The 26391-nt window shown below is 36.9% G+C and overlaps 1 protein-coding gene across 2 annotated transcripts; it reads right to left on the reverse strand.

The window, feature by feature from the left end:
• Positions 1 to 10218: 10218 nt before the first annotated feature.
• Positions 10219 to 25568, reverse strand: LOC121427777. Of its 2 annotated transcripts, none has more exons than XM_041624336.1 (9): positions 25534 to 25568; positions 23139 to 23775; positions 21637 to 21817; positions 20939 to 21057; positions 20090 to 20240; positions 16819 to 16977; positions 15095 to 15281; positions 12585 to 12700; positions 10219 to 10535 (listed from the first exon to the last, which is right to left on the reverse strand). In XM_041624336.1, the coding sequence occupies exons 2-9, from the start codon at positions 23711 to 23713 to the stop codon at positions 10356 to 10358; spliced, it is 1668 nt and encodes a 555-aa protein (XP_041480270.1). In that variant the 5' UTR covers positions 23714 to 23775; positions 25534 to 25568; the 3' UTR covers positions 10219 to 10355. The 2 variants fall into 2 exon arrangements, with proteins under 2 accessions (XP_041480270.1, XP_041480269.1); XM_041624335.1 differs by lacking the exon at positions 25534 to 25568 and adding an exon at positions 24935 to 25521.
• Between the last annotated feature and the right edge of the window lie 823 nt (positions 25569 to 26391).

Below are 26391 nucleotides of genomic sequence, written 5' to 3' on the forward strand. Positions count from 1 at the left end.
TGCTAGGGTGAACTTGCTATTTAAGGCAGTGGCATATATGAACAGGATACTAAACAGAATCAAATGCCCATGTTGATTTAATAATGCAGTATACATTTATTTTTGCACGTAGTATTACTAATAGAAAATCAAAGTACTTAAGTATTATACATTGTACAGATATGGATTTGCATAGGAAATTCATAAGGCCAACGGGTGATTTTGCCCCGACTGCCAAAATCGCCACTAAAATTCCTCCAAAATGCATACTTTGGGGCAACCATTCTTTCTAGATTGGACACAAACAATATTCAAGATTATTCTTAAAATACGGCAGAATTATAATATTTGTGTGGCGTCGCGCGAAAACCAGACTATTGGTGAGAGACAATAGATGCGCTAGGACGCCATTTAAATACGCGTGTCATCAAACTTTTGTCTGGCGGGCGTCGCAAGGAAAAACAAAACAAACAACCCGCGGGAAATAAAAAAAAATGTCAGGCGCATTTTTATTGTTCAGAACAGTGGATATTTGCTCGATATATCTGGTGTCGGGTTCGGATAAATGTTGATTGGATTTAATTCCCCTGGCTCAAATTCATGAAGGTAAGTTAAATTATGTTGCAGATTAAGTTGCTTTGTTAAATTCATTGATGATTGTGATGCGAGGAACATGGCAACTTAACACTTGAATGTGAATTTTGTGTTGCGTATTTATTTGAATCGATCGAGAGAGAGCTTTTTAGGAACTTCAAATTACATGAGACTGCTAAAGCGATTCGCGGTATTTGTCCGGGCCTTTGTCTTTGACGGCCTTTTTAAGATCTAACTTATGTCTGCCTAGGATATAAACTAGATCTAGATCTGCACCTAGATAGTCTAAGTAGGTCGGACGGGCTATGTTACATATTTGTATGTGACATAGCCATTTAAGTTAAATCTATCACATGCAATAAGTTTGTAAAAATATGTATAAAAAAAATCGAAATTGGAGGAGTAAAAAAGCCATGATAATTTAAAGATATGGATTATTTCGGTGAAACAGTTCTATGCATGGTTTTTTATGAATTTACTTGACAAACTTATGCAAAAATGTTTCAACTTGAATGTTATTTTGTATTTCATTACATGAAATATGTTTGTTCTATTTTCCGCCTCCAAGACTAGATATTAATTAATGCAAAAAGGGTGATTCATCATTTACACACGTATGACAAAATAAAATAAGTATGATTTTATGTTTTGACATAAGAAAAATTAAAGTGGGGATGTGACATCAGCCCATCTAACGAATAATTATTAAGACGTGCATATATTGCATGAAAAACCCTTTTAGATCTAGTTATCAGATTTTGATGAAATTTGCAGCATTTGCTTGTTGTATCTTAGTACGTTTGATGAGATCATTTTAAACTCGAAGTACCCTTTTAAAATCGGTTAATTATGGACATTTTTCAAAACCCTTCCCAAACAAATTCTTATTTGTCGGACTTCTGATTTTATTTTTTTCAGAGGAGGTGGGGTTCATTTGTAAGAGGTTCACCAAAACTGTGCAAATGATATCGAAATTATACCTAGAAAACAGATTGTCACAATTTATAAGAAATTTATTAAAAAATAACAATATACATTTTTTGGGGGAGGGGGTATTTCTTATTTTTCTACCATCTAGTCGAGCTACATTACATGAGGTTCGCCAACTTTCTACACAAAATCGTTCAATGGAAAAAGAAATATTTTTGAAAATAAAAAAAAATTATATTTTTTAAAAAGTTTTTTTCTTAAGTAGATTTTTTTTTTAAATAAACTTTAACTCTGAAAATTTGTTAACTAATTTGCCTTGTTTTATTTCGTTATTTGAAGCATATTTAAGGCACATCATGGATCTACAGAGCAACTGTATTAGTGCAATGAGGACAAGGCATCTCAGAACCACAATGCAGCTGACAGCCGCCCTTCAAGAAGTACTTTAAGACTCTGATATGGGATTCACCAATACCACAGCTTCAGGTAGCTTTCCATGCTTTATCCATATTCTATATGGAAATAATGTGCCAGTTTTGACTTTATCATGTCAGTTGTAACCGATTTCTCCACGAATTCACTTAATTGCCGTCTTATAAGATATTGTTTTAAAACTAATTTTACCAGTATCCGTACATGAAATCTCGAATCATTGAAAATATAAAAAAATATGTGATAACCAAAAAAATGAAAAAAAATATAGAATTTGGATAAAGGCTCATGCATAGAAAGCTGTTTGCAAGTGATATATCAAAATCAGAAATTTAAATATGAAGACCTCATGAATTCGGAGAGAGATCTTTTACCCAACAATAGTTTAATCTTATTATTTTTGGTAGAAAAATATGACATCAGGGAGTACTTCCACCATTATTAGAAATACAAGTAACATTTACACAAAGTCAAAGAGTGAAATGTTAAATATCATGTTGTTGATAAATGTCCATGAATCATGAAGAAATAAGAGTGTACTGTGACTGTTTTTATAACACATTAATATCGGTGAACTTTTCAATTGCATTCATCAAACATGCAGAATTGAGTAATCGGAACGTGGCATTTTAAGACCGGGACATGAAGAAAGCAAACAATGCAGAGGACGAAAATTATCCCTTTTGGTGACCCTGCTGACATACTCTCTCAGATAATCCCATATATATCAAATGGATTTTCCAAATAGAAGGAATATGATATATGGAAAGATCTTAGATGATGACAAGGCACCTCGGCCTCCCCGGTAGGGGAGGAAATGGAACAATAAATACATGTTTTTCTTTGAATGAACAAACTCTATGAATTTTTTCGATTAAAAAACATTAAACTTAATTTATAACGTTTGCTGACCCATTAGAAGGATGTCATTGCAGAAAATTGAAATGTGGTAAGTTTGCTACTGTATTAGGAGTGTGTAATAAAGGCATACACTAAGGAGAGATTGTCGTGTTTAATATCCTTTTTAGTGCAAATTTGGACAGTGGAGAGCGATGCACATCCCTGAGTTTTGCTAATACTGCTGCATAGAAAAGAATTAATGTATGTAGTCTCTTCCATATCAAGAATTAACCTCTATTACATTATATTTTCATTCAAGCATAAGATGTTTACAATGCATTTCATTCACACGTGTACAGAGTGTAGCATAGAAAAGAAGATTATGTATTTGTGATTATTTGTTAGTTATAATACCTATCGTTTTAATATGTGGAGACAAGGTTTTATGCACAGTTTTTTTTTCTTTTTGAACGAAGTGCCAAAAAATCATAATCCTTCAGTGATCCGGATAATTTGGCACTAATTTGTGAAATATATTTCCATGACTACCCCATCCCTAAAAAGAAACCAACTGTGGCCCATTTCAAGAAATGTTGATATGATCCCTTGCTCGAATGAAAACTACCATGAAAACAGTGAAACTTCTGCTTCCTGATTCGCTCGTTCAATGAAAGTTGATATTTCGTCAAGAGTTGCTGTCATATTAAATCTTTATAAAATGTAGCTCGCATCAGCTTTTCACTATTGTTTATTGCCACAAAAAAAACTTGGTTTTGCAAAATTGAATTTTGTTTGTGTTTATTTTCCAAAGCTTAAGCATGATTTTTTTTTAGATTTTACTTTGCGAGAAAGTAAAGTATGGACAAACAGCAAGGTAGGGTCTTTTTTTAGGGGGGGTTACGGGCAGGGACGAATCTAGGGTAGAGGTGGGCAGGGGCTTTGGCCCCACTTTTTTTTACCTAGAACGCATGTATAAACATAAAAAAAAATACCATTTGATTGTGATCTTTTTGATTGCATGGACAGCCCCCTCCCATTTTCGAAAATATTCTGTGGCGTATGTGGGGGTGGGCACCCCCCCAAAAATAATAAGCTACCCCCCCAAAAAAAAGAATTCAGATAAATAATCCAACCCCATCTGCCCCTGGTCATTGGATCTGGTGATCTCCTCCCATGTTAAAACTACGCGCTATGACAAAATAATGGTCTCAATAAGGGTCTTTTTTGCATATAATGTGAGTGTGTGGGTTCTAGTGTGGGTGTGGTTGAATATGCATAATAATTTGTTTTATTGTATTCGCCTAGGTGTGTATGTATGAAATTATGTCTGTACTACAAAGGTCACCTCACCTAGGCCAGGTATGTTTGGGCGTTACAAGAGAACCAACATTTCCCTATCATGAAAAGATGAATAATATGCCAGACTACCATGACTACCCATACAGCCAGGCAGGGGGGGGGGTACACCTGATTCAATTGGCCATATCTCAAATTTAAACATGAATTAGACTCTAATATTTTGTATACACATTGTACATGTGCCCAGGTACCAGAAAACATAAAAAACCCAAAATCCAAAATTTCACCTATAATACCGGTTTTCCCAGGATGGCTCACATTTGAATTATCTGAATAAAAATTATTTCTTGCCCTGATATGGAAGAACTGTAGATCACACAACTTGTATTTGTAGAAAATGTGTATATATTGTGGCAATATTATCGTTTGAGTTGTAAAGAAATATAGAGTTCATATTCATGCTTGTACATGTATATTATTGCTTGAACATTACAAACTTCAGTACTGTTATTTCTACTCTTCCCCCCAAAACAAAAAAATTTCCAAACTTAAGATTTGATGCGTCTACATATTGATATTTTTTTTATCGCATCCAATCAAAACAAAATGTACGGTGGAATCACCCGATTTAACCAATTTGACACATATCTAAGCAATTTAAAGGAAACGAAAACCCAAAAAGAGAAGCAATCTCATTGGAAAGAGTAAAATGAGAGGAACAATTAAAAAAAAAGTTTCATCAAAATCGGTTATGAAATAAGCAAGTTATGGACGATTAAAAAGTCTTGTTGTACTTACTATGTGGATCCTCAAATTGGCAAACGTGGTTCAAAATTGCTGATTTTGTGGACAACTCTCCATTTGTTTTGTACACATATTTTCAGATTTTCCCCTTTACTTTACATATTTCACATTATCTCCTGACATTGACATATATGGTGTGGATTATATTTTCCCATGCCATATGTTGTGCTCAGGAGGCAAGATGCAATATGAAAGATAATGAGGAAAATCTGAAAATTTGTGTACAAAACAAATGGAGAGTTGTCCACAAAATCAGCCATTTTGAAGAATGTTTGCCAATTTTAAGGATGCCCACAGAAAGTACAACAAGAGTTTTCAAACTCCCATAACTTGCTTATTTCATATCCGATTTTGGTGAAACCTTTTTCAAATTGTTCCTCTCATTTTACTCTTTCCAATAAGATTACTTCCCTTCTTGGGTTTTGGTTTCCTTTAAGCAATTAAATGAATGACTTTCAATGAGCCATGCCATTTTTTCATAAAAGATTTCCAGGATACAAAAAGTACACACCATTTAGGTTTGTTTGGTCAATTGCCTGTTCACACTGATATACTAACTAGCCATGCAAATTCTGTGACAGCAATTTTGTTTCATCATACTTTGCATGTTTTATCTTGATTCCCGTTACTATGGAAACCCTGTAACACTAGTACTGAATGCTGGTATGACATCTAAACAACCCAAATAGTCTGGTCTGTTAGCGTCAAAAATGCCCTACTTGTGGACACGGTGGACAAAAGCATGAAATTTTCTCCAGACCTTTGTTTATAAGAATTAAAAATGGGGTATGCTCCAAAAAATCTGGCTGCAGGAACAGAGAAAAAATGGGTGAAAATGTCAGAATTAATGAGTTTAAATTGGTCTGATATAGACTACCATCTGAAAGGGATATGACTAGAATATAATTATATGTAGAGAAATAAAAGATTCTCTACATATACTTATATTCTAGTCATATCCCTTATAAGTTTATCTTTACTCCAATGGAAAATTATTTGCATTTTTTTTATGACAGTCAGAGTTTGCATCCAACAATTTTGCTACTGAAACATAATATTCATTTTTTGACAATGGGAGATGTAGGATGTACTGTATAAAGCAGGGGCTGTCACAGAAATATACTGAAGAAAAATTAAATGAAATAAAATAGAAGGCTAAAATTTATTGTGCACATATGTATATTTTTGATATGGTTTGTGTCACTGAGTCATGGACTTGCAAGTGAATTTCTAAAACAAGTGCAGAGATTTTTGTATGTATATAAATATATATTTCTATGATTAGTTGCATGATTAAAGGTACACTTTATAACATGTCAGAAAAATATACTTGGAGAGAGAGAGAGAGAGTAAAATAAGGAGAGGAAACGGAAGATGGCATGGTGAAGCTCAATATCAAGAGTGATGCGATAAAGTTAAAAAGCAAGAGTGGGAACGGAATATGAATAAAAGACTGAGTAGGAGAATATAGATACTAGTAAACAATGATTAATAATTTGGTACTGTAAACAATTTTAATCGAAGCAGTATGTATTTAACTTCAAATGAATGGTCTGAACTCTGAAGTGCAAAGAACTTTACTTACCTTTTAAGGGGGTGTATTTTCTGCTCAAAAATATATTAGTTAGTTCCTAGTCATAATCCATTTACTTTTATGAGGTCATTTTCTAAAGACCCCCCCAAAAAAAATTGAGTAATGTCTCGCTTTAAAAATGCAAAGACCCCTGAGGGGCTAAGGCGTAGACTGGTTTGAGCATGGGGAGGTAGAACTTAAAGTGGTATGGGGAGGGGTGCACATCTTGGGGAGGTGGAACTAAGTTTTGGAAAATCAGCTGTTGAAAGTAGAAGGGGTACATATTTCGTTTTGCTTGCAAGTGTCAGAGCTCCTCTGCTTCAGCGGAAAGTTTCACATTCACCCAGTGTACCCCCAGCCTATGCCCTTGAAGGGTTCCCTTTTTTAAAAGTGTTTACCATGTTTATGTTCCTAATGGCCACTGCCTTTAACCTTATTCAGTTTTAAGGACCAATCCAACCCCTCTGCCAAGAAACCTAGAAATATTATACTGAAGGTGATTAATACCCCCACACTCTGGCATGAACAATTTAATGCAGTTTACAGGAGCCGCGGAACAGTTTTCAAAGTGGGGGGGGGGGGAGTGGCAGACCATGCAGAAAATCATAATCGTCATTTTTGTCTCACCTGCGAAGCAAAGTGAGACTATAGGCGCCGCTTTTCCGACGGCGACGGCGGCGGCGGCGGCGGCGTCAACATCAAATCTTAACCTGAGGTTAAGTTTTTGAAATGACATCATAACTTAGAAAGTATATGGACCTAGTTAATAAAACTTGGCCATAAGGTTAATCAAGTATTACTGAACATCCTATTAGAGTTTCATGTCACATGACCAAGGTCAAAGGTCATTTAGGGTCAATGAACTTAGACCATGTTGGAGGAATCAACATCGAAATCTTAACCTGAGGTTAAGTTTTTGAAATGTCATCATAACTTAGAAAATATATAGACCTAGTTCATGAAACTTGGACATAAGGTTAATCAAGTATCAATGAACATCCTGCATGAGTTTCACGTCACATGACCAAGGTCAAAGGTCATTTAGGGTCAATGAACTTTGGACGAATTGGGGATATCTGTTGAATTCCCATCATAACTTTGAAAGTTTATGGATCTGATTCATGAAACTTGGACATAATAGTAATCAAGCATCACTGAACATTTTGTGCAAGTTTCAGGTCACATGATCAAGGTCAAAGGTCATTTAGGGTCAATGAACTTTGGCCGAATTGGGGATATCTGTTGAATTCCCATCATAACTTTGAAAGTTTATGGATCTGATTCATGAAACTTGGACATAATAGTAATCAAGCATCACTGAACATTTTATGCAAGTTTCAGGTCTCATGATTAAGGTCAAAGGTCATTTAGGGTCAATGAACTTTGGCCGAATCGATGGTATCTGTTGAATTACCATCATAACTTTGAAAGTTTATTGGTCTAGTTCGTTAAACTTGGACATTAGAGTAACCAAGTATCACTGAACATCCTGTGCGTGTTTCAGGTCACATGTCCAAGGTCAAAGGTCAATGCACTTTAGCCGAATTGGGTGTATCTGTTGAATTACCATCATAACTTTGAAAGTTTATGGATCTGATTCATGAAACTTGTACATAAGAGTAATCAAGTATCACTGAACATCCTGTTCCAGTTTCAGGTCACATGATCAAGGTCAAAGGTCATGTAAGGTCAATGAACTTTGGCCATGTTGGGGTTTTTTGTTGAATAACCATCATATCTCTGTAAGTTTATTGGTCTAGTTCATAAAAAGAGGACATAAGAGTAACCATGTATCACTGAACATCTTGTGCGAGTTAGAGTAGTACGCAAAGTCAGCACTGCTGCTATATTGAACCGCGTGATGCAGGTGAGACGGCCAGAGGCATTCCACTTGTTACGTTTTTTACATGGTTTCGGAAAAAAGCCCCACCCCCGCTTCAGCGGCCCCTGGTTTAGAACAGCGCTTCTCAACCAGTGCTTCTCGGCCCATTGGTTGGCCGCGAAGCACTTACAAGTGGGCCGCAATAAGCTCAGGAGAGAGAGAGAGAAAAAAAGGGGAAAACTATAGTTTACACGTATACCTGTCTGAACATGTTAATATGATTTGTCCGATCGGTCTACTTGGGTCAAACAAAATCTAAGCACACTTTTTTTGGTATCATGCATGTTGCAAAGAATATACACGCACACTTTACTATATGTTTTTTGGTCTAACTTTGATGTAAACCTCATGCGCATGCATATTGTGTATGTAGTTAATTGTCGCCCATTTACCGGACATTTCTGAATGCAGATTAGTTCTCAAAGTGGTCTTCGAGTAGAAAAAGGTTGAGAAGCACTGGTTCAGAAGACATTTACCATATAATCTTTACCACAAGATAAAATATTTCTTCCAACTTTTATGAGCACTGAATAAAAACAGGGGAAGTAGTTTGATCCAAAATGACTTGAGTTTTCCTGCATTTCTGGCTATATGTGGTTACCAAGGCAATGCACTCTATGACAAATGCACACAAAATATGGTTCTTGCACATCTTTACCTCAAGGCCAATGTGTAAGCCTAATTTCATGAGAATTGGTTCAAAACTGATGAAGTAATTCAAATTGTAAGTTTTTTCCCAATGTACACCATATAATGTGTTGTTACCATGGCAACAAGATTTCTGAAAGACACACAAAAATGTGTCTTAGACATCTTCACCTTAAGACCAATGTGTGTGCCAAATTTAATGATAAATTGATGAAAACAGAGGAAGTAGTTCTAAGTGCAAGATTTTTACCTTATTTTTGCAATGATACACTGTTACCATGGCAATGCAATTTCCAACACATGCAAAAAATATGTCTTGGACATCTTTACCCCAAGACCAAAATATATAGATACACACCAACATCCAACCCCCTCCACCGCCACCCTTTGGCTTCTTTAGCAGTTGCATTCAGATATTTGGTGCATTGAGATGTGGACAAACAGAACATCTGTTCAAAAGGGGTCTGAATTCAAGAACTAAGCCAATGCAAAATAATGCACTGCTATCGAGTTTTGCACTAGCACTAGTCTATATCAGACCAATCTAAACTCATTAATTCTGACATTTTCACCCATTTTTTCTCTGTTCCTGCAGCCAGATTTTTTTTAGCATACCCCATTTTCAATTCTTATACAAAGGTCTGGAGAAAAAAAATTGTGCTTTTGTCCACCATGTCCACCTAATTTCGCTAACGGACCAGACTGAAAGGCCAGAATTCACAAAAATGTATTGCAAACCATGGCACTGAATCCACCAATCCGTAATTTCAAACCATGGTTTATGCAGATTTCATCCTCAATTACACTTTTCAGTACTGAAAAAAAAAGAGTCCAATAATGAATGCAAGCTTTTGCCATTAAAGCTAAATTAATTCTTTGTTACTAAGGTTACTGTAATAATGAGTCTACTCTTTACGTAAATCAATAAAAACAATGATTTAACCTTTAATAGTAAAAAAACACATTAATTTTGTGCACTGCTATAAAAGTGCACATTAATTACTGGAATTTTTTACAATATAAATGCTGAATTAAAGTGTATTTAATCACATATTACTTTTTAAATTCATTTTTTTTCATAAGTTATTGATCCACAGTCACATTTTGTTTTTCATGATTATAGTCTTCTTTTATATATTTACACAGGATTCTGCATCTTTGGATTTTTTTTCTTGTACAAATAAATACTACTTCTGCTGCTGCTACTACTACTTCTCCTGATGCTGCTACTACTACTACTTCTACTGCTACTACTAATAATACTACTTCTGCTAGTACTGCTACTGCTACTAGTCGATAAAAAAAATCATAAACCTTGATTTTATACCATGGAATCAAAACTACCTTTGTGAATTTTGGCAGTCGGGAGTAAACCTACAATGCTTCACGCAATCTCTGTAGATAACTCCTGTTCCCTTTTTTCAACTGATGATTCAGCTCCCTGTACTTGTCCTCCAACCACTCTTCCGATCTATCAAGGTCACGTCGGTGGAACGTCGCCTCCTCAATCTCATCAAGTAAATCGTCCTCGGAAACACCAAAATCCTCTATATGCTGCAATAACAGGGATGAAATGTACATGACTGAATTATAGTGGAAATGTCTTAAAATGATAGAGGGTTGTTTATTTAAGAATAAACTGTTGAAACCAAAAGAATTCATATAAAAGATAAAAATTAATGAAACGTTTAGTTCAAAGTTTGAGTAAAGTGAATGAATAATGAGAAAATTGTGAGCATTTGAACATCACTATGCTACAGTATGTGGATGCTCCCATTGGCAATGCAACCAAGATCTGTGATGCTACACTAGTGCAACTTCCCTATTGCTTTCATACATTTCACTGATTTAAAAAAAAAACTTTTATCCAGTCTATTAATACAAGATCAGGTTTTCTTTTTAATGACAGGACATGTAATACAGGTTTCATAACATCATGTCATGAATGAATTGCTTGTCCTATCAATTAGAAGACTACAAAGAGATGTAGTGATGAATATTCTCAGTGTACGAAAGAAATTTTTACTTTATTATATGTGACACCTCAAATCTTGGTTGCATTGCCAATAGAGGATCTTCATAGCATAAGTGATTTCGGCATTCAAATGCTAAGAACTTTTTTATTGCTCATCCAATTGCTTCAAACTTTTATTGCTAAGTTTCTTTGATTTTTCTCTTTCATAAGAATTCATCTGATTTCAAGGGTTTCACTCTGCAATTGTCTCCTCTTTGATAAAGAGGCCCCAGAGTAATAGACTTAAAATGTTCCCTATGTAATTGTTTATGTTCCAACTTGGCATTTACCAGCAAACTGCTGAATTGCCAAGTTCCTACGCTGGAGACTTCGTTTCATCTCCCATCTTCACATTTCATCAAAATTGCCCACAGAAGGCAATCATTAAAAAAAATTATTGTAGATAAAAATATTAAATTGTATCATTTGAAGGTATAATAGTTTTAAAAAATACATCAAAGAATGTAAACAGGGGCTGGAAGGGGGTGGGTGTTTTCAGCCCCCTCACACTTTTTTTTCCAAAGCAGAGTACAAAAACATAAAAATGATCCGATTGTGATTTTTTGCATGGTAAGACGAACCCCCCTGCACTTTCAAAACCGTTCCGTGGCCTGTGCTGAGAAAGAGCATGCGAGGATTGATATTAACTTTAAAGGACAAGTCCACCCTACAAAAAACTTGATTTGAATAAAAAGAAAAATTCAACAAGCACAACACTGAAAATTTCATCAAAATCGGATGTAAAATAAGAAAGTTATGACATTTTAAAGTTTCGCTTCATTTCGCAAAACAGTTATATGCACATCTCGGTCGGTATGCAAATGAGGGAACTGATGACATCACTCACTATTTCTTTTGTATTTTATTATATGAAATATTTTGATTTTCTCGTCATTGTCATGTGAAATGAAGTTTCATTCCTCCCTGAACACGTGGAATTCCATTATTTTAACATTTTATGCTTCAGGCAAGGAGGTCCTAATCATCAAATTCGTAAAAATTGAAATATTGTATAATTTAAACAATAAAAAACAAAAGAAATAGTGAGTGAGTGACATCATGGACTCTCTCATTTGGATGTAACTGGCTCGTTCATGTAACTATTTTGTTAAAAATTTAAAAAGCGAAAATTTGAAATGTCATAACTTTCTTATTTTACATCTGATTTTGATGAAATTTTCAGCATTGTGCTTGTCTGATTTTTCTCTATTTATTCAAATCAACACTTTTCTGAGGTGGACTTGACCTTTAAAATAGCATACAGTGGTGCTAAATAGTTAGTGAACCCCACCAGAAAATGAACATTTTTGAAGTATTCAAGTTCTGCCATGTATTAGATATTTCATTGTGAAGTCAGTGATAAAATATTACATTCAATATAGTTTATTTCTCTGGGCTCGACGAACATTGTGTTGTTGTCTACATTCAGCAATTAGCATGAAAATGGGCATTTTGTGGTGGGTTCACAAAGTTTTAAGCACAACTGTACATCAAATAAATGCTTTATGAAATATTGACATAATCTCAATAATAGTTTGGTTCGCATGTGGAACACTCCGACCATTGCAATGGAATACAATTATACGTACCTCTCTCAACTTCTTTATGATAGCTGTCTTTCTGCTAACTGCCAGTTTAACGGCAAATGAGAATCTTGGCTTGGTGTAGCCAGTGCTAGGGGGCCTTGCCGAGTGGGGTATATGTCCTGAAAGAAAATGGATTGAAATCTTGCTAAAAATGTATTTAAAAAAAAACCTACACACAATATTTTGATAATAATAGTTTGATCTACAGGAATATTGAGCATTCCCATTGAAGCAGGACACAACAATAGGGAACCTGTGCGCCAGACCAAACAAGTGGAATGCCTCTGGCAGTCTCGCCTGCATTACGCAATTTGAGCAGCAGCACTGCCTTTGAAAACAGCTAATGAATAATTATACAGAGAAGAAAATACTAATATGATAATAAAATATTATGTCAATTGCCCGAAAACGACCTTTGACTATGATCATGTTACCTAAGACATGTGCAAAAACAATCATTCATACTTGATTACCCTTATGTGGATGTTTCATGAGCAAGAACAAAAAACTTTCTATGTTATGATGCCAATTCAACACATACTACCAACACAGCCAGAGTTCATTGACCTTTAAATAATCTTTAATCTTGGCCATGTTGCTGAAACGCTCACATGGTATTCAGGGACACATTGCTGCTCTTATGTCTAAGTTTCATGAACTAGAATTCATGACAATTCCATAAATACCCCAAACATTACCAAAGTTTGTTGACTCTAAGTGACCTTTGCCCTTAATCATGTGACCTGAAACTCAGGCAAGATCTTCAGTGATACACTATTACCCTTATGTCTAAGTTTTATGAACTAGGTCCATATACTTTCGTAGTTATGACATTTCATAAACTTGACCTTGGTTAAGATTTCAATGTTGTCGCGGCCGTCATTGGAAAAGCGTCGCGTATAGTCTCTCTAGCTGCTACGCAGACAAAAACAATGCTTTATCATGGTTCAATGAGCAAGTTCATATTGTTTAGACCTCCAACATGGATGAAGAATGACGTAACTAAGCACTGTTAAACTTTTCTTGAACAATTAGTACCCCGGCCTTAGCTTGAACTGCCGTATCTAGCGGACAGTGTATTCAAGAATTTATTCATTCATTGTTAGGACTTTCTCAATGCCATCAAGCAAAATTAATACTCAAAATCTTCTTTTATATGGGAAGCCCGCTTCCCCCCCCAAAAAAAATAGTGCTTTTATTTAAAAAGAGAAATGCCCCAAAATGTTTGCTTGCTGTGACAGAAGAATGAAAAATAGAAAACTTCCACAATCTTTCTTCCCTGTGCATGTGGTGAAGACTAACCGCTATAGTCATGCACACGCACAATGCACATAAGGCGACGTGGTGCTGCAGTTCTGACTCTTGCCTTATAATCAGAGGGTCGTTTGTTCGAATCCCACCATGGCCTTGCATCCTTTGGCAAGGCATCAATCCACAGTTTGCCACTCTCCCCCAAGGTGTTGAATGGGTATCCAGAAGGTAGTGAAAGCCTATGTAATATGCCTAGCAAATGAGTCTTGGAACGTTTGTTGGAATGCTCCCCAGGGAGTGGAGAAGGGCAAACATTGTATGCAGGCATGCAAGGATCCGATGACTGGGGTGATAATACATCTGTTAAGCGCTTAGAAATGTCATTCTGATGTATTAAGCGCCATATAAAAAGCAGAATATATTTAGCATTATAAAACGGATATCAAGGATCGATCTTTCGGATGGTGACGTTAAAGGTCGGTCCCAGACGTAAATAATCATCTGATTGATACATGTCTGACAAAACTCAAATACACACACACTTGATCAGATCAAATGTGGTGTTGCAAGAAAATTGCAATTGATCGCAAGTGAATTGGTTATAAAATCAATTAAAAGTCATGCATTTCATTGCAAATTTGCATATTCAACATATGCTTTTACATGGGAACCCCTCCCCCCCAAAAAATATTGCATTTCTAATGGTCTGCTTCTTGCATCAAAAATATACATTTATTTCCATTTGTTAAACATTGATCTATAACTTGTAAATTGGGATCTAAAATATGCAATTGATTGCAAATATATTCTTTTAACACCCCCTTTATCTTGTGCTCAAGATAATGTTCTATTGACTCATTCAGGAGCTTTAAAAGAAAATTAAGAAAAAAACATAAGGGAAATCACGATCGGCCAGGGAGGAGGAGGACGAATGCAAATTCAAGAAATACAGTTGGTCAGATTACGGCAAACAATCTTCTTATGAGTGACCAAGGTTCAGGGATGTCACTTATGATTGAAAGGAAGTACCAAATTCATCAAAAATCTATTTCGTGCAAAATGAGTCTTTTCAATCAAAAGAAAAAAGATTCCTATGTGTTTCTGGAAAGTGGCATCCATGATGGATTCAAATTTTCTTTGCAGATTTGGCCACAGCATTTTAATCTTTTTTTATTCTTTTTTTTGGGGGGGGAGGGGAGGGACTTCATTAATTAAACCAGACTCAATTCCATTGGTAGGATCCCTACCAACAGTCCACCTACCATCGAAAATGACCACGCGTCCAAATCTTGGATTGACGGCAGCGAATGCATCGTAATCCCGAAGGCTGATGCCCTCGTAAAGCTTTTCAGAGTAGGCATCGAAGGGTTTGGCATTGTAGAAGATGGTTTCACCGTAGTCACCTTGCCCAAGATCAGGGTTCATGTACACCACCATTGTATATTCATCCTTTAAAAGTAAAGAAAAAAAAAAGAAAAAAAGATTGAGATTAAACATGTAGAGGTGTTACTTTTGTATATATAAATGTGATGTTATCTGAATAAAGGCTAAAAAGCATTAAAATAAAACAAAAAAAAAACTCTCCACCCAGGTGTAGTTAATGGGTACCCAGAAGGAAGAAATCCCTTGAATGCAAGCGCGTCCGATCAGGGTATCTGTGTTAAAGCAAGAATAATATTATTCAGCTCTTAGAAACACTGTATTAAGTGCTGTACAAAAAATATCACATCAATATTATTGTTATTAACATATATGCCAGTAATTGTGGTAATGATCTAAAATGAGATCAAACAGAATCCAATTATGGAGTGACCACCTGCATTGTTATGTAGCCAATCATTAGATAATATGAGCACTTACTTCAAATATTTAATAATTGGATAATAAAAAGCTTCTAACAAAGGTTATCTCCTGAAATTTTCAGCCCATTTCATGCTTGAGAACGAGTTTAAAGATAAATTCCAGTTTTGGTAACGATCTCAAAATGACTTTTTACAAAATCTGATATAATGACCACCCAAGTGTCTGCTTGTATGAATAAAAAATATGTGTCAAAGGATTTTCGGAGAAATTGTGTAATTGCTGAGAAATCAGCAAAATAAGCACGGATTTGGTCACTTCTGTCGGGTCTTTATTTCAGCAATAATAATACACTGTCCCACGTGTGCCTATCTGTGTTGGTGTTCTTCAGTGTGAACAGTTTTCAGCATCTAGATTTCAAGATTTCACAAAGTTCAGCTTATGTAACTGTACCAGATCCAGACCCTTGATTATATTCTGACAATTATGCCTGGTTTTACAGACTCTCTCTCATGAAATCAGTGTTTACTGCAACTACTGGCATTTCTCTTTAATATTAAATGAGATATAAGTTAACAGATAAAATTGCAATCCAGCACCCTATCGGAATTTTGATGTAAAAACTGTAAACACACTGTTCGATTATATCCTTCACATCGCAACTGTTTAATAGGGCACATGCATGCCTATAATCTAGTAATGAGTTGGAATAATAATAATAATAGCCAATTTTTATATAGCGCTTTTCCCAGAATGGCTCAAAGTGCTTTACAGCAAATATCATTCATTTCAATCCTGCACGAAAAGTGCACTATTTCCACTCCCTGGGGAGCATTCATCGCAGCCTCATTATAGCGTTGGCAAATTCAAACATACGATATCTTTCGCATCCTACCGGGTACCTATTTAGCACCTGGGTTGAGAGTGGCAGAGTGTAGATTAACGCCTTGCCAAAGGACGCTAGACAGTGGTGGAATTTGAACACACGACCCTCTGTTTACAAGGCGAGAGTCAGAACCACTACACCACGTCTCTTCCACTATGCTGGAATGTTTGAATGCTGACATGTAGTGGGGGGGGGTGGAGGAGAGGGGATTTACCAAAACTAAAGGTAGGCTTTCAAATCTTGCAATTTTAAAAAAAGGTATACATTCATCATCCTACAACTGATGACTTTCATACATACCTCCCATTCCTCGCAGTCTTCATGAAGTCTTGTGTGATCTCCAGAGCGAACGATGTTGAGGGAGACATCGTAAGGAAACCATGCCCTCTGCTTTCCAGTGGCATGGGTAGCGACCTGCGAAAGAACGTCCCAAGTACCGCTCTTCTGGAAATCAAATGCCTGTGACGGGAAAGAAAGAAGAAGTTCCAGTGAGTATTTCAAGATTGAAGTTTGCTCTAGGGCCCATTGTGTTAAAGCAACTATGATGGTAACTTTACCATCCAATAAACTACGATGACAATTATGCCCACTGGCCAATCAAAACCAAGGATTCCAATGAAATAACCATTGGACTGCAAAATTATATATTAATGGTAACTTTCATGCAACAGGGCCCTGAATCTGTACAAATGCTTTAACTCTGTGCCCCCCATGGACATACACATAACCGCTCTTGTGCTAGATTAATTTCAAGGTGCTACCTTAAGAGGGGTTTTGCATGGACTACGGTAATCAACTCACAATAACTTTTGACTGGTTTATTATTAGTTTTTGTCAAATATTTGCTCCATCTATCAAGCCATGAAAGAGATATGAGCTCTGTCCAATGGAGATGCCACCAGATGAATGTAGGCTAAGAGAGCCATAGTCATAGAAGGGTCATTCCATGCCAATTCACCCAATGAAAGTGCAATTTTGCACCCGACCCTCTCGGAATTCGTTGTAAATTGGTATACATAAAATTCACCATGGCTCAAGCACAAACCAAAAAAAAATTAGTCAAATCGGCCCATCGGTTCTCGCGCTACAGCCCGCCCTTTTCTCCTTGTTTTGACGAAAATGGACGTGACCTTCAACTTTCAATGGCCATTGCATCGTAACGTGTTGACCAATTTTCACGAAACTGGTACCATTCAATAGGAAATTCAGAGAGGAATCCAAAACATGCATCAAATAATGTATTGGAGCGATTTATAAGGTAATGACCCTTGACCTTTACTTTGAACTTGAATTTGACCCCCGGACAAATAATTTTTTTACTTGATTTTCGTGTATGTTCATCATTTGTATGATATTGACAAAATATGTTAAAGCCAATGATGATATTTTATTTCTTCACCTTTAAAAACTCTTCCAAAGATATCATGAAATTTCACTCTAGTCTCACATACTGATATTCATGTTAGTAAAGTGTTCACCAATTACATGATTTCTTCCAATCTTTAAGTCACAGTATGCAAACACATGATAAGAAATTAAGCTCATCAGTTCACAAATGAAACATTAAACATTTATGCTCATGAATAGGTACATGTATCTGTTTAGGCATTTTGATGTTCAGCATTATATATCATACATATATATTATGGGAGCCTTAAATAAGCAAATATACTCAACAATTTGATAATAAAAGTAAACACTTTACTAACAAGAATATATGATATATATATATATGATATATATTGTTGAACATCAAAATGCCTAAACAGATACCTATTCATGAGCATAAATGTTTAATGTTTCATTTGTGAACTGATGAGCTTAATTTCTTTTCATGTGTTTGCATACTGTGACTTAAGATTAGAAGAAATCATGTAACTTTTGAACACTTTACTAACATGAATATCAGTATGTGGGACTAGAGTGAAATTTCATGGTATCTTTGGAAGAGTTTTTAAAGGTGAAGAAATAAAATATCATCATTGGTTTTAACATATTTTGTCAATATCATACAAATAATTAACATACACGAAAATCAAGTAAAAAAATTATTTGTCCGGGGGTCAAATTCAAGGTCAAAATAAAGGTCAAGGGTCATTACCTTATAAATCGCTCCAAGACATTATTTGATGCATGTTTTGGATTCCTCTCTGAATTTCCTAATAAATGGTACCAGTTTCGTGAAAATCGGTCAACACGTTACGACGCAATGGCCATTGAAAGTTGATGGTCACGCCCATTTTTGTCAAAACAAGGAGAAAAGGGCAGGCCGTAGCGCGAGAACCGACGGACCGATTTGAATAATTTTTTTTGTTTTGTGCGTGGGCCATGGTGAATTTTATGTGTACCAATTTACAACGAATTCTGAGACGGTCGTGTGCAACCACTGGGTGAATCCCCATGGAATGACCCAGAAGTGAATTTTTCTCTAGTGCAACAGCAACTATTATTATAAGTAAAACATCCCTGAACAGTGTGCTGTGAAGAAATATAATTGCAATAAATCATAAATTTCAAACTAGGATTCTGATCAGTTCTCGGTTGAAAGTTACTATGCTCAACTCAATCTTTCTGCATGAAATGCTCCACTGAACTCATATTTTTCTACATGTATGAGCTACTGTATAAGATCTCAGGTCTGGAAACAAATACCCCCTTTTGAAAGAGAAAACTTGTGATGTTATAAAAGTTACATGACCTTTCAACTTTTACCCTTTGGAGGGGGGGGGTGAGTGAAGGCTCCATCTGACACTACAAGTGACTCGCCACCCCTAAAACCAACAATAAGTCGACCAAAATTTACTTTTCAAATTTTTATTGAGCTTAATTTTATGGGCACATTCTACAAAGCTTTAAAATGAAACAAAATTTTCCAAAATTGATCAACAATAACAAAACAAGCACTTGATTGAATAGAGCATTGTGGCCCAGTATAATAGTCTTCTGACTTTGAAACAGAGGGTCGTGTGTTCCAATCCCAGCCATGGCTAATATCCTTCAGGAAGAATTTATCCACATTGTGCTGCACTCAACCCAGGTGAGGTGAATGGGTACCCAGCAGGATAAGTTCCTTGAATACATGAGCGCTGAAAGGCAGCTCGAGCTAAAGACAGGGTAATAATTATAACAACGCGCCTCGGAATAGAATATTTCTAGATGGATGGCGCTTTATAAATGCCTATTATTATTGAATGTAGAAGAGATTCAGAGAGAGATTCAAAGAATAAGGAGAAAAAATATTTGAAGTTTGGCATTCACTCAAGCATGAGAGGTTCACACTCTGAAATCTCTATGAAACTATCAAGCTCTCGACAAAAAAATTGCGCAACAAACATTTCTGTATCTCATCTTGACTTCACAACTTCAAATTTTGATGGTATGAAGAAGAAAAGTTACTCTTTCAGTCAAGCTAGTTTTCTGATTAAAGACCAAATTATTTTTTCAGCAATTTACAGAGAACCTTCACTGGTGACTTACTTGGGGATGCGTGGCTGGTCATTAAAATGCTACATTTGGATGGTTTCTAATGTTACACTCCCATTCACCACATATCATGATCACCTGGACTTACATCAAAGTTTTTAAGCCATGCCACATTGTCAGACAGCTCATACCGCTCCAGATTATAGCCTTGAGAACTGCTTATTGGGTATGACAACAGGTACGACCGAAGTGCCTCAAGGTGAACTCCCTCAAAGACACCATCATAGATTTTCACCTTCCTGTAAGTATATTAAAGAAAAAGACAATGGAGGAATTTCACATGCTACTACATGTAGATGGACAAGGTGTCAAAATATGAAATCTGCCTCATATCTTAACTTGTTGATTTATCACAAACCTAACTTCATAGACATTTGAATATATTATTACACGTTCTTTCAAACAGAATGATTTTTTGTTTTGTTTGTTTCTGATTTCAGATATTTCTTTTAAGATCTCGAACCCCCATTTAACTTCCACACATGGGACTGGATAAAAAATCACTTAAGAAGGGAAAGTAAACTCTTAGAGCATGCCCCCTGTACATGTAGGGTCCCCCAAGGCAGTGGCCAACTAACCCATTGCCTACAGGAGTCGGATGGTCCCTGTTCTAAGCCTACAGGAATTATAGAATTCAGTAAACAAAGGGTTTACAGACCCATGCCCCCTGCAGCTGCCTGCTCTTCCTCTTGAAGACAAACCCATCTAGCCCCTGAATCCAGCTGCAATCATTCTTAAAATTGTATCCACTATTCCACCTGCATGCAATCTGTCATGACAGTTCTCCTCATTTCATGTAATTGTAGTGATGTCCAACCTTTCCAATACTGATTAACTTACGCCAGATTGTACAGAACTTAGTTAAGAGCTTTTCTCTTATTACCAAAAATCATAATCAAATTTGGTATTAAAGTATGATATTTTCCTGAATACTGACCTTCCTTCACTATCAGTAAACTGTCTTGTAAGGTGATTGTCAAGACTAAGCTGTTCTACAGAGTCGGATAGGTGGGAAAATGACCGCTTCAACAGTTGTTCCTTCTGTTCTTCCAATTGCTATTGACAAAAAAAATGCTAAAGATGTCTTGTGACATGTTCTTTTTTTTTATTTAGCCATCATCTCATCATTATCATCATCATATATTCAGTTAGCACTTTCCATCTTACAAAGGGTCAGGTACTGACTTCCATGCCATTACAATCCTTTGGAAGTGCCTTAAGATGTTATGGTACATGTCTTGTGCTGACATAAGACAATGATACAATAATAATGATGCATCTTCCCAACAAAGTTGGAAAGGCAAATGAAAGAGATACAGGCATGATCGTCAATCAGTACATTTACTTGTTTTGACATTGTTTTGAGGTGTTAGCGATTTTTAATCACTTCGGGCTACCTTTCAAAAATGATGCCATACTTTTCTGGAAGACACATAAATAACTTATCTTCCCAACAAAGTCAGGAAGATTCATGAGGGGAGAGTGATTTCTTCATATTTTCCCTTTCATGAATTAGCCAATTGGGATATCGGATTATCGGATCCCGACTTTCAAAACCACTTCAGGTTCTAAAACAAGGCACAATCCTGTCTTGACCCAAGTTGACCCAGGATAAAGCAATACTGTTGACTGTACCTGCCAGTCTTTGCGAGCAGCCTCAAATTTCTCTTTTGAAGTCGTGAGCTGTACAGACACACTGAGGAGATCCTTCAGGTACCCCATGGACGGAGGGCGGTAGAGGGTCGGTATCGATGCATCCCAGAAGACAACACGCCCAGGATGTGGTCTCACCGTCAAGACAATGTCATACTTCGATCTGGCTTGAAAAAAAAGATAAATACTGCATAATTATGAACTAAATTAAATATAATCAATGGGAATGTAAAGCTGGCAAGGATGTGGGCCCACTGTCGGGAAAATGTCATACTTTGATCTGGCTTAGAAGAAAAAGAAAAATACTGCATTCATATCAGGGAGGCAGCGTAGCTCAGTCGGTTAGAGCGCCTGTTCCGGATAAGATCGTGGATCTCAACGTGCGTGGGTTCGAGTCCCACAGCATGCCGGAAGACGTCTAACAAAAAAAATCTGATGCTAGCGTTGTGTGTTAGCGTGCCTCACCGCTGTGTTCAGTGCGGGTGTGAATGCAGTTGGTAAACATTCCGTCCATCGGAAAGGACGCAAATGTTGGTCCCGTGTATAGGAGAGTCACAAATCTTACTGTCAGGAAAATGTCCTACTTTGATCTGGCATGGATGAAAAGGAAAAACAGTTGCTTTCATGAATTGAATAAGTTTATCAAAAGGGAACAACCCATGTAAAGTTGCTGCACAAGTCAGAGAAGCATATCTATTATCAAAATACTAACAAAAATTTAATTAAAGCAATATCAAGTTATGGTTTTTTCAAATAATAATACAGTTCAAAATGATTGTGTAGCACCCATTAACCTTGCATTACATAAGTACCTGGACTATGCCTATAAAAGGAAAGTCTTTCCAACAGTGCAAGTATCAAAGTGACTTGAGTTGTACAGGGAAAGGCTAAAACATTTGATGTTCAACTTTTATATTTAATTTCTATTTCAAAATCAATTCAAAGTGTTTGATAAAAACATTACAATCACAAATCCATGGATAATGGGTTCAAAACGAAAGCAGAATAAATAACTAAAGTACATGTACAACTTTTGCACACAAAGCTTTTAGTACTACCAGTACTGTATTTTATGTTGAAGTTTAGTTCAATTTACACTATAGACTAATTATGTGCTATTAATGTTACTGATAACTTGAAATATTGAAACATTTGTTTAAATTGTATTTCACATTTTTACTGAGTTCTTTACTCAGTATGCTTTAATGATGAAGAAAATTATTTTATTCATCATTTCCCGACAGTCATGGATGATATGAGAGTCAAACAAGCTGATAAATTGAATCTTTGGAATTCAACAATTGTGTCACAATTGGCTAGCCATAGTTTTAAAACAGAGTTTAAATCAATAGTCCAGAATAAGGGCCAAGTAGAAAAAGAACAATCCCTTCAACACTTCTCTTCAACATACAGTACCACACTCCCTAAAAGTAAAACCTGATTTCACGTTTTTTCAGGAAATAATGATATAAATTGCTTCTCACCCTTTTGTTCTGTTCTGTAATGACGACACATAGAAGGACATATCTCCATAATCATCCTTTCGCCATTCCGACACGAGGAAGATGCGTAAAGCATATTCTCTTGAATATGGTGAGGACGCAACAACTCTTGGGGCAATGTTATCTCCTCTCCGAAGCACTTCAGACTGAATGGAAAATGGGTAGACAGTGGGACTACTCCCATTCGTAGCATAGCCGATGGCTTCGACCAACCTTCTCCAGGTGCGTGTCTGTGAGAACCATAGCGGATCTATTCTCCCTGTCCATGGGATACTAGATGCTGCTGAGTTCTGGCAGTCCGTCTGTCCAGTCTCAGTGACCAACGTGCAGTGTTCGGATTCATGACCTCTGACCTCCCATCGCACCTGACCCATGACATAGCTTCTGAGGAATGAGATGATCTCTTCAGACAGCAGCGAATCAAAGGCAGTGATCAATCGGTTATCAGGCGGGAGCGATCGCTGGACTACTACATGTTGTCTAAGGTCGTCTTGGGAAGTTGACCAAGAGTCATTGATCATTAGCAAGATGAATAAAGAGATGAAAACTATCCTCATAGTGAAGCTATCTTCCCACACAACACTTGAGGAAAACCATCAACATTAAAGGCCACCGAGTCCTTTAAAAGAAAAATAAATAAGTACATGTATGTAATTTGATTAGAGGAAGTAAAAACTATTTTAAAACTTTCTTGATGAAATCAGGGACTTCATGACTCCCAACAGTAATTGTTCATGAATGTCATAGCAAGTCCCTCAAGGCTCAACCACATTTCAAGGTCAATATAATATGCCCACCGCTTTTCCAAATATCATGATCGGGAGCAGCTGTATTTTGGCTTCGATCTCGATATTATTCAAATTCTGTCAGACATCGCTTGGCTTAGCAACCATTTCCAATATCATGCCAATCTATGGTCGCTGACTTACGTCCATGATGGCAAAGCAAAGCAATGACTGACCCACTCTTTCTATGAACAAGATCATGATATAACTTTGTTCTCTGTTACTACTCCCTTTGTGGTGAAATAGGGTTGGCAATATTTGGCATATTTTCTATTTTCTTTGGAACAATTGCTTGATTTTTTTTACACTCTCAGTTTCCCTTCCAGCTATATCATATAACTTCGATCTTAAGTAAATTTTATTCTTTAAATTATTTTTTCTTAATTAAAAATAGAGATTGAAAAATGACAATTGTCTTGCCATACTTCTTTCCACAAATAGAGGGCATACACAAAAATATGCTCAAAATTCATGTTTTCGAGCACTCTGGTGAATACAAAAATTACTCCCAAGATTAACTAATGAAAAATATATTGCAACTGTATGGAAATTAGTATGGTCATAGAAGTGATATTTTAATGAGTTTTTAAAGTGTGTGCTGTGTACAAATCGCGTGATTTGCATACTGTCACCAAGCAGAAGACAAAGAAATCAAGATGGCGACGTAAATACGGCTGTAAGCTCTTCCCATATTTTCATAACATTTTTCTCGTTTTATTAATGAATTCTTCTTTAAAAATGAAATCAATATTGCAGAAATGTTGGAAATGAAGTTGAACCCTGCCTATATGTACATGTTTTAGGGCTAGATTTTTGCTCGGGAATGTAGAAATCTCGGGGGCGAAAGTTTCAGATTTTGTACCCGTACGTGGGTGAATATACTCTATAGCTTGGAATCCCAGGCGTCAGTGGGGAGCACTCATCCTACGAACGAAGTTATAATATAATATAGGAGCCTATATAATATAATGGTGGGGAGTAAAGCCTACGTACATGACGTACATTAGATGAGTTTTACTCCCAGATGCCTCCCTCCGGGCTTGTCTCGTATGCTGGGGTAGACGCGACCGCGGGCAAAGGCGGTCGGCCAGTGCACATAAATACTAAGTATCTAGCGAATAATGCTATTTTTCCTTTTTTTTCTGTTAAGTCCCGATGCGTGAGAAAAATGGGTGCCATGAGACGAGTTAGATCGTGAGACAGACCCTGAATGTGAGAGTCTCATGCACAAGGAGCGGCGCGAGACTTGGTACCTCTAGATTAGGGCAAGTGCATACAAAACATGCTCATAGTCATACTACTTGTATCGGACATTAACCTCGTATGTGTGCCCGGTACCCGGCTCAGTTATTCCGGGGAGCTATACCGGTACCCGATGCAAAAATGCCCAATGGCATGCATGTCGATGTCCAAACTAGAATTAGACTAGAATTGTGAAGTAGCCGGCCTGACGTAACCAAGCTCGATATTTACACTCTTTACAGGCTGAAATTCTATAAGACGCAGATTAATAAACACATTTGAATGATGGCCGAGGGTTCTTTGGCTTAAAAATACATGTATAACTGAACAATCAAATGACACATTCTTACGATTGAAAATATCACTTCTCAGTCAGACTCCAGCTAGCTAGCTGCAGTTATGCATTTCCTACATGCAAATTGCGCCCCCTTCGCTTCTATTCGCAGGGGGAATTCCCGAAGTTCCCGGGGGAGGGGGAAAGGGGGAGGGGCGGTGGTACTCGTACGGAGTGGCATGCAGGCAAATGTGCCTCTCCAATAACGTTACTCTTTGGGGGAGAAAATCCGGGAGAAAATGCTTTAAAATAGGAAATTGGTACACGAGGGGGGTATATAGGGATTTAACCCCAGGCCCAGGCCAGCTAGCTGCCATGATAAAAACAATGACCTTCATTTTGGAGCCAACCCCAAATCAGGGGCCACGGAACCAGGGGGGCTGGGGGGGCTTCAGCCGCCCACTTTTTTCCAAAACTGTGTACAAAAACGTAAAAATGATCATGATTCTTAGCATGGTCACCCCCCCCCCACTTTGAAAATCGTTCCGCGGCCCCTGCAAATATCTGTAACGTGAGCCCCCGCCCCTTTTTTTGTGAAAAAAAATTCAAACAACCCAAAATAGTGACCTCAATTGGTAGGTCCCCCCCTCCCTTTTTTTTTGCTTTTTCAATTTCTCGGTCAAAACCCTTAGCTAGGAAAAAAAAGAAGCTAGCTCTGCCCCTGCCCCGGGGACAATCACACCGGATGAAAAAAAGTGTTATTTCAAGTACAGTGTCAACACCATGCCACAATACGTACGTATCGGGCTTGAAATCTAGTGGCGAAATTGAGCCCCCACCCCCCATAAAAAAAAGAAAAAAAATCAACGGGGCCATGCAGATGTGGCGTTGGGAAAAATTTATATAAAGTTGTGAGCGAGCGAAGCAAGTCGGC

Source organism: Lytechinus variegatus, chromosome 14 (assembly GCF_018143015.1).
Source record: "Lytechinus variegatus isolate NC3 chromosome 14, Lvar_3.0, whole genome shotgun sequence".
In the NCBI taxonomy this organism is placed as follows: domain Eukaryota; kingdom Metazoa; phylum Echinodermata; class Echinoidea; order Temnopleuroida; family Toxopneustidae; genus Lytechinus; species Lytechinus variegatus.

What these genes read in the sequence shown, in the direction of transcription:
- LOC121427777 (XM_041624336.1), bottom strand. Translation starts at nt 23,713, where the DNA reads ATGAGGATAGTTTTCATCTCTTTATTCATCTTGCTAATGATCAATGAC. An exon ending in AAGACTGCGAGGAATGGGAG is followed by an intron (nt 15,282 to 16,818) that starts GTATGTATGAAA and finishes TTACTTTTAAAG; the next exon opens with GATGAATATACAATGGTGGT. An exon ending in ACGCGTGGTCATTTTCGATG is followed by an intron (nt 12,701 to 15,094) that starts GTAGGTGGACTG and finishes ATTTTCTTTCAG; the next exon opens with GACATATACCCCACTCGGCA.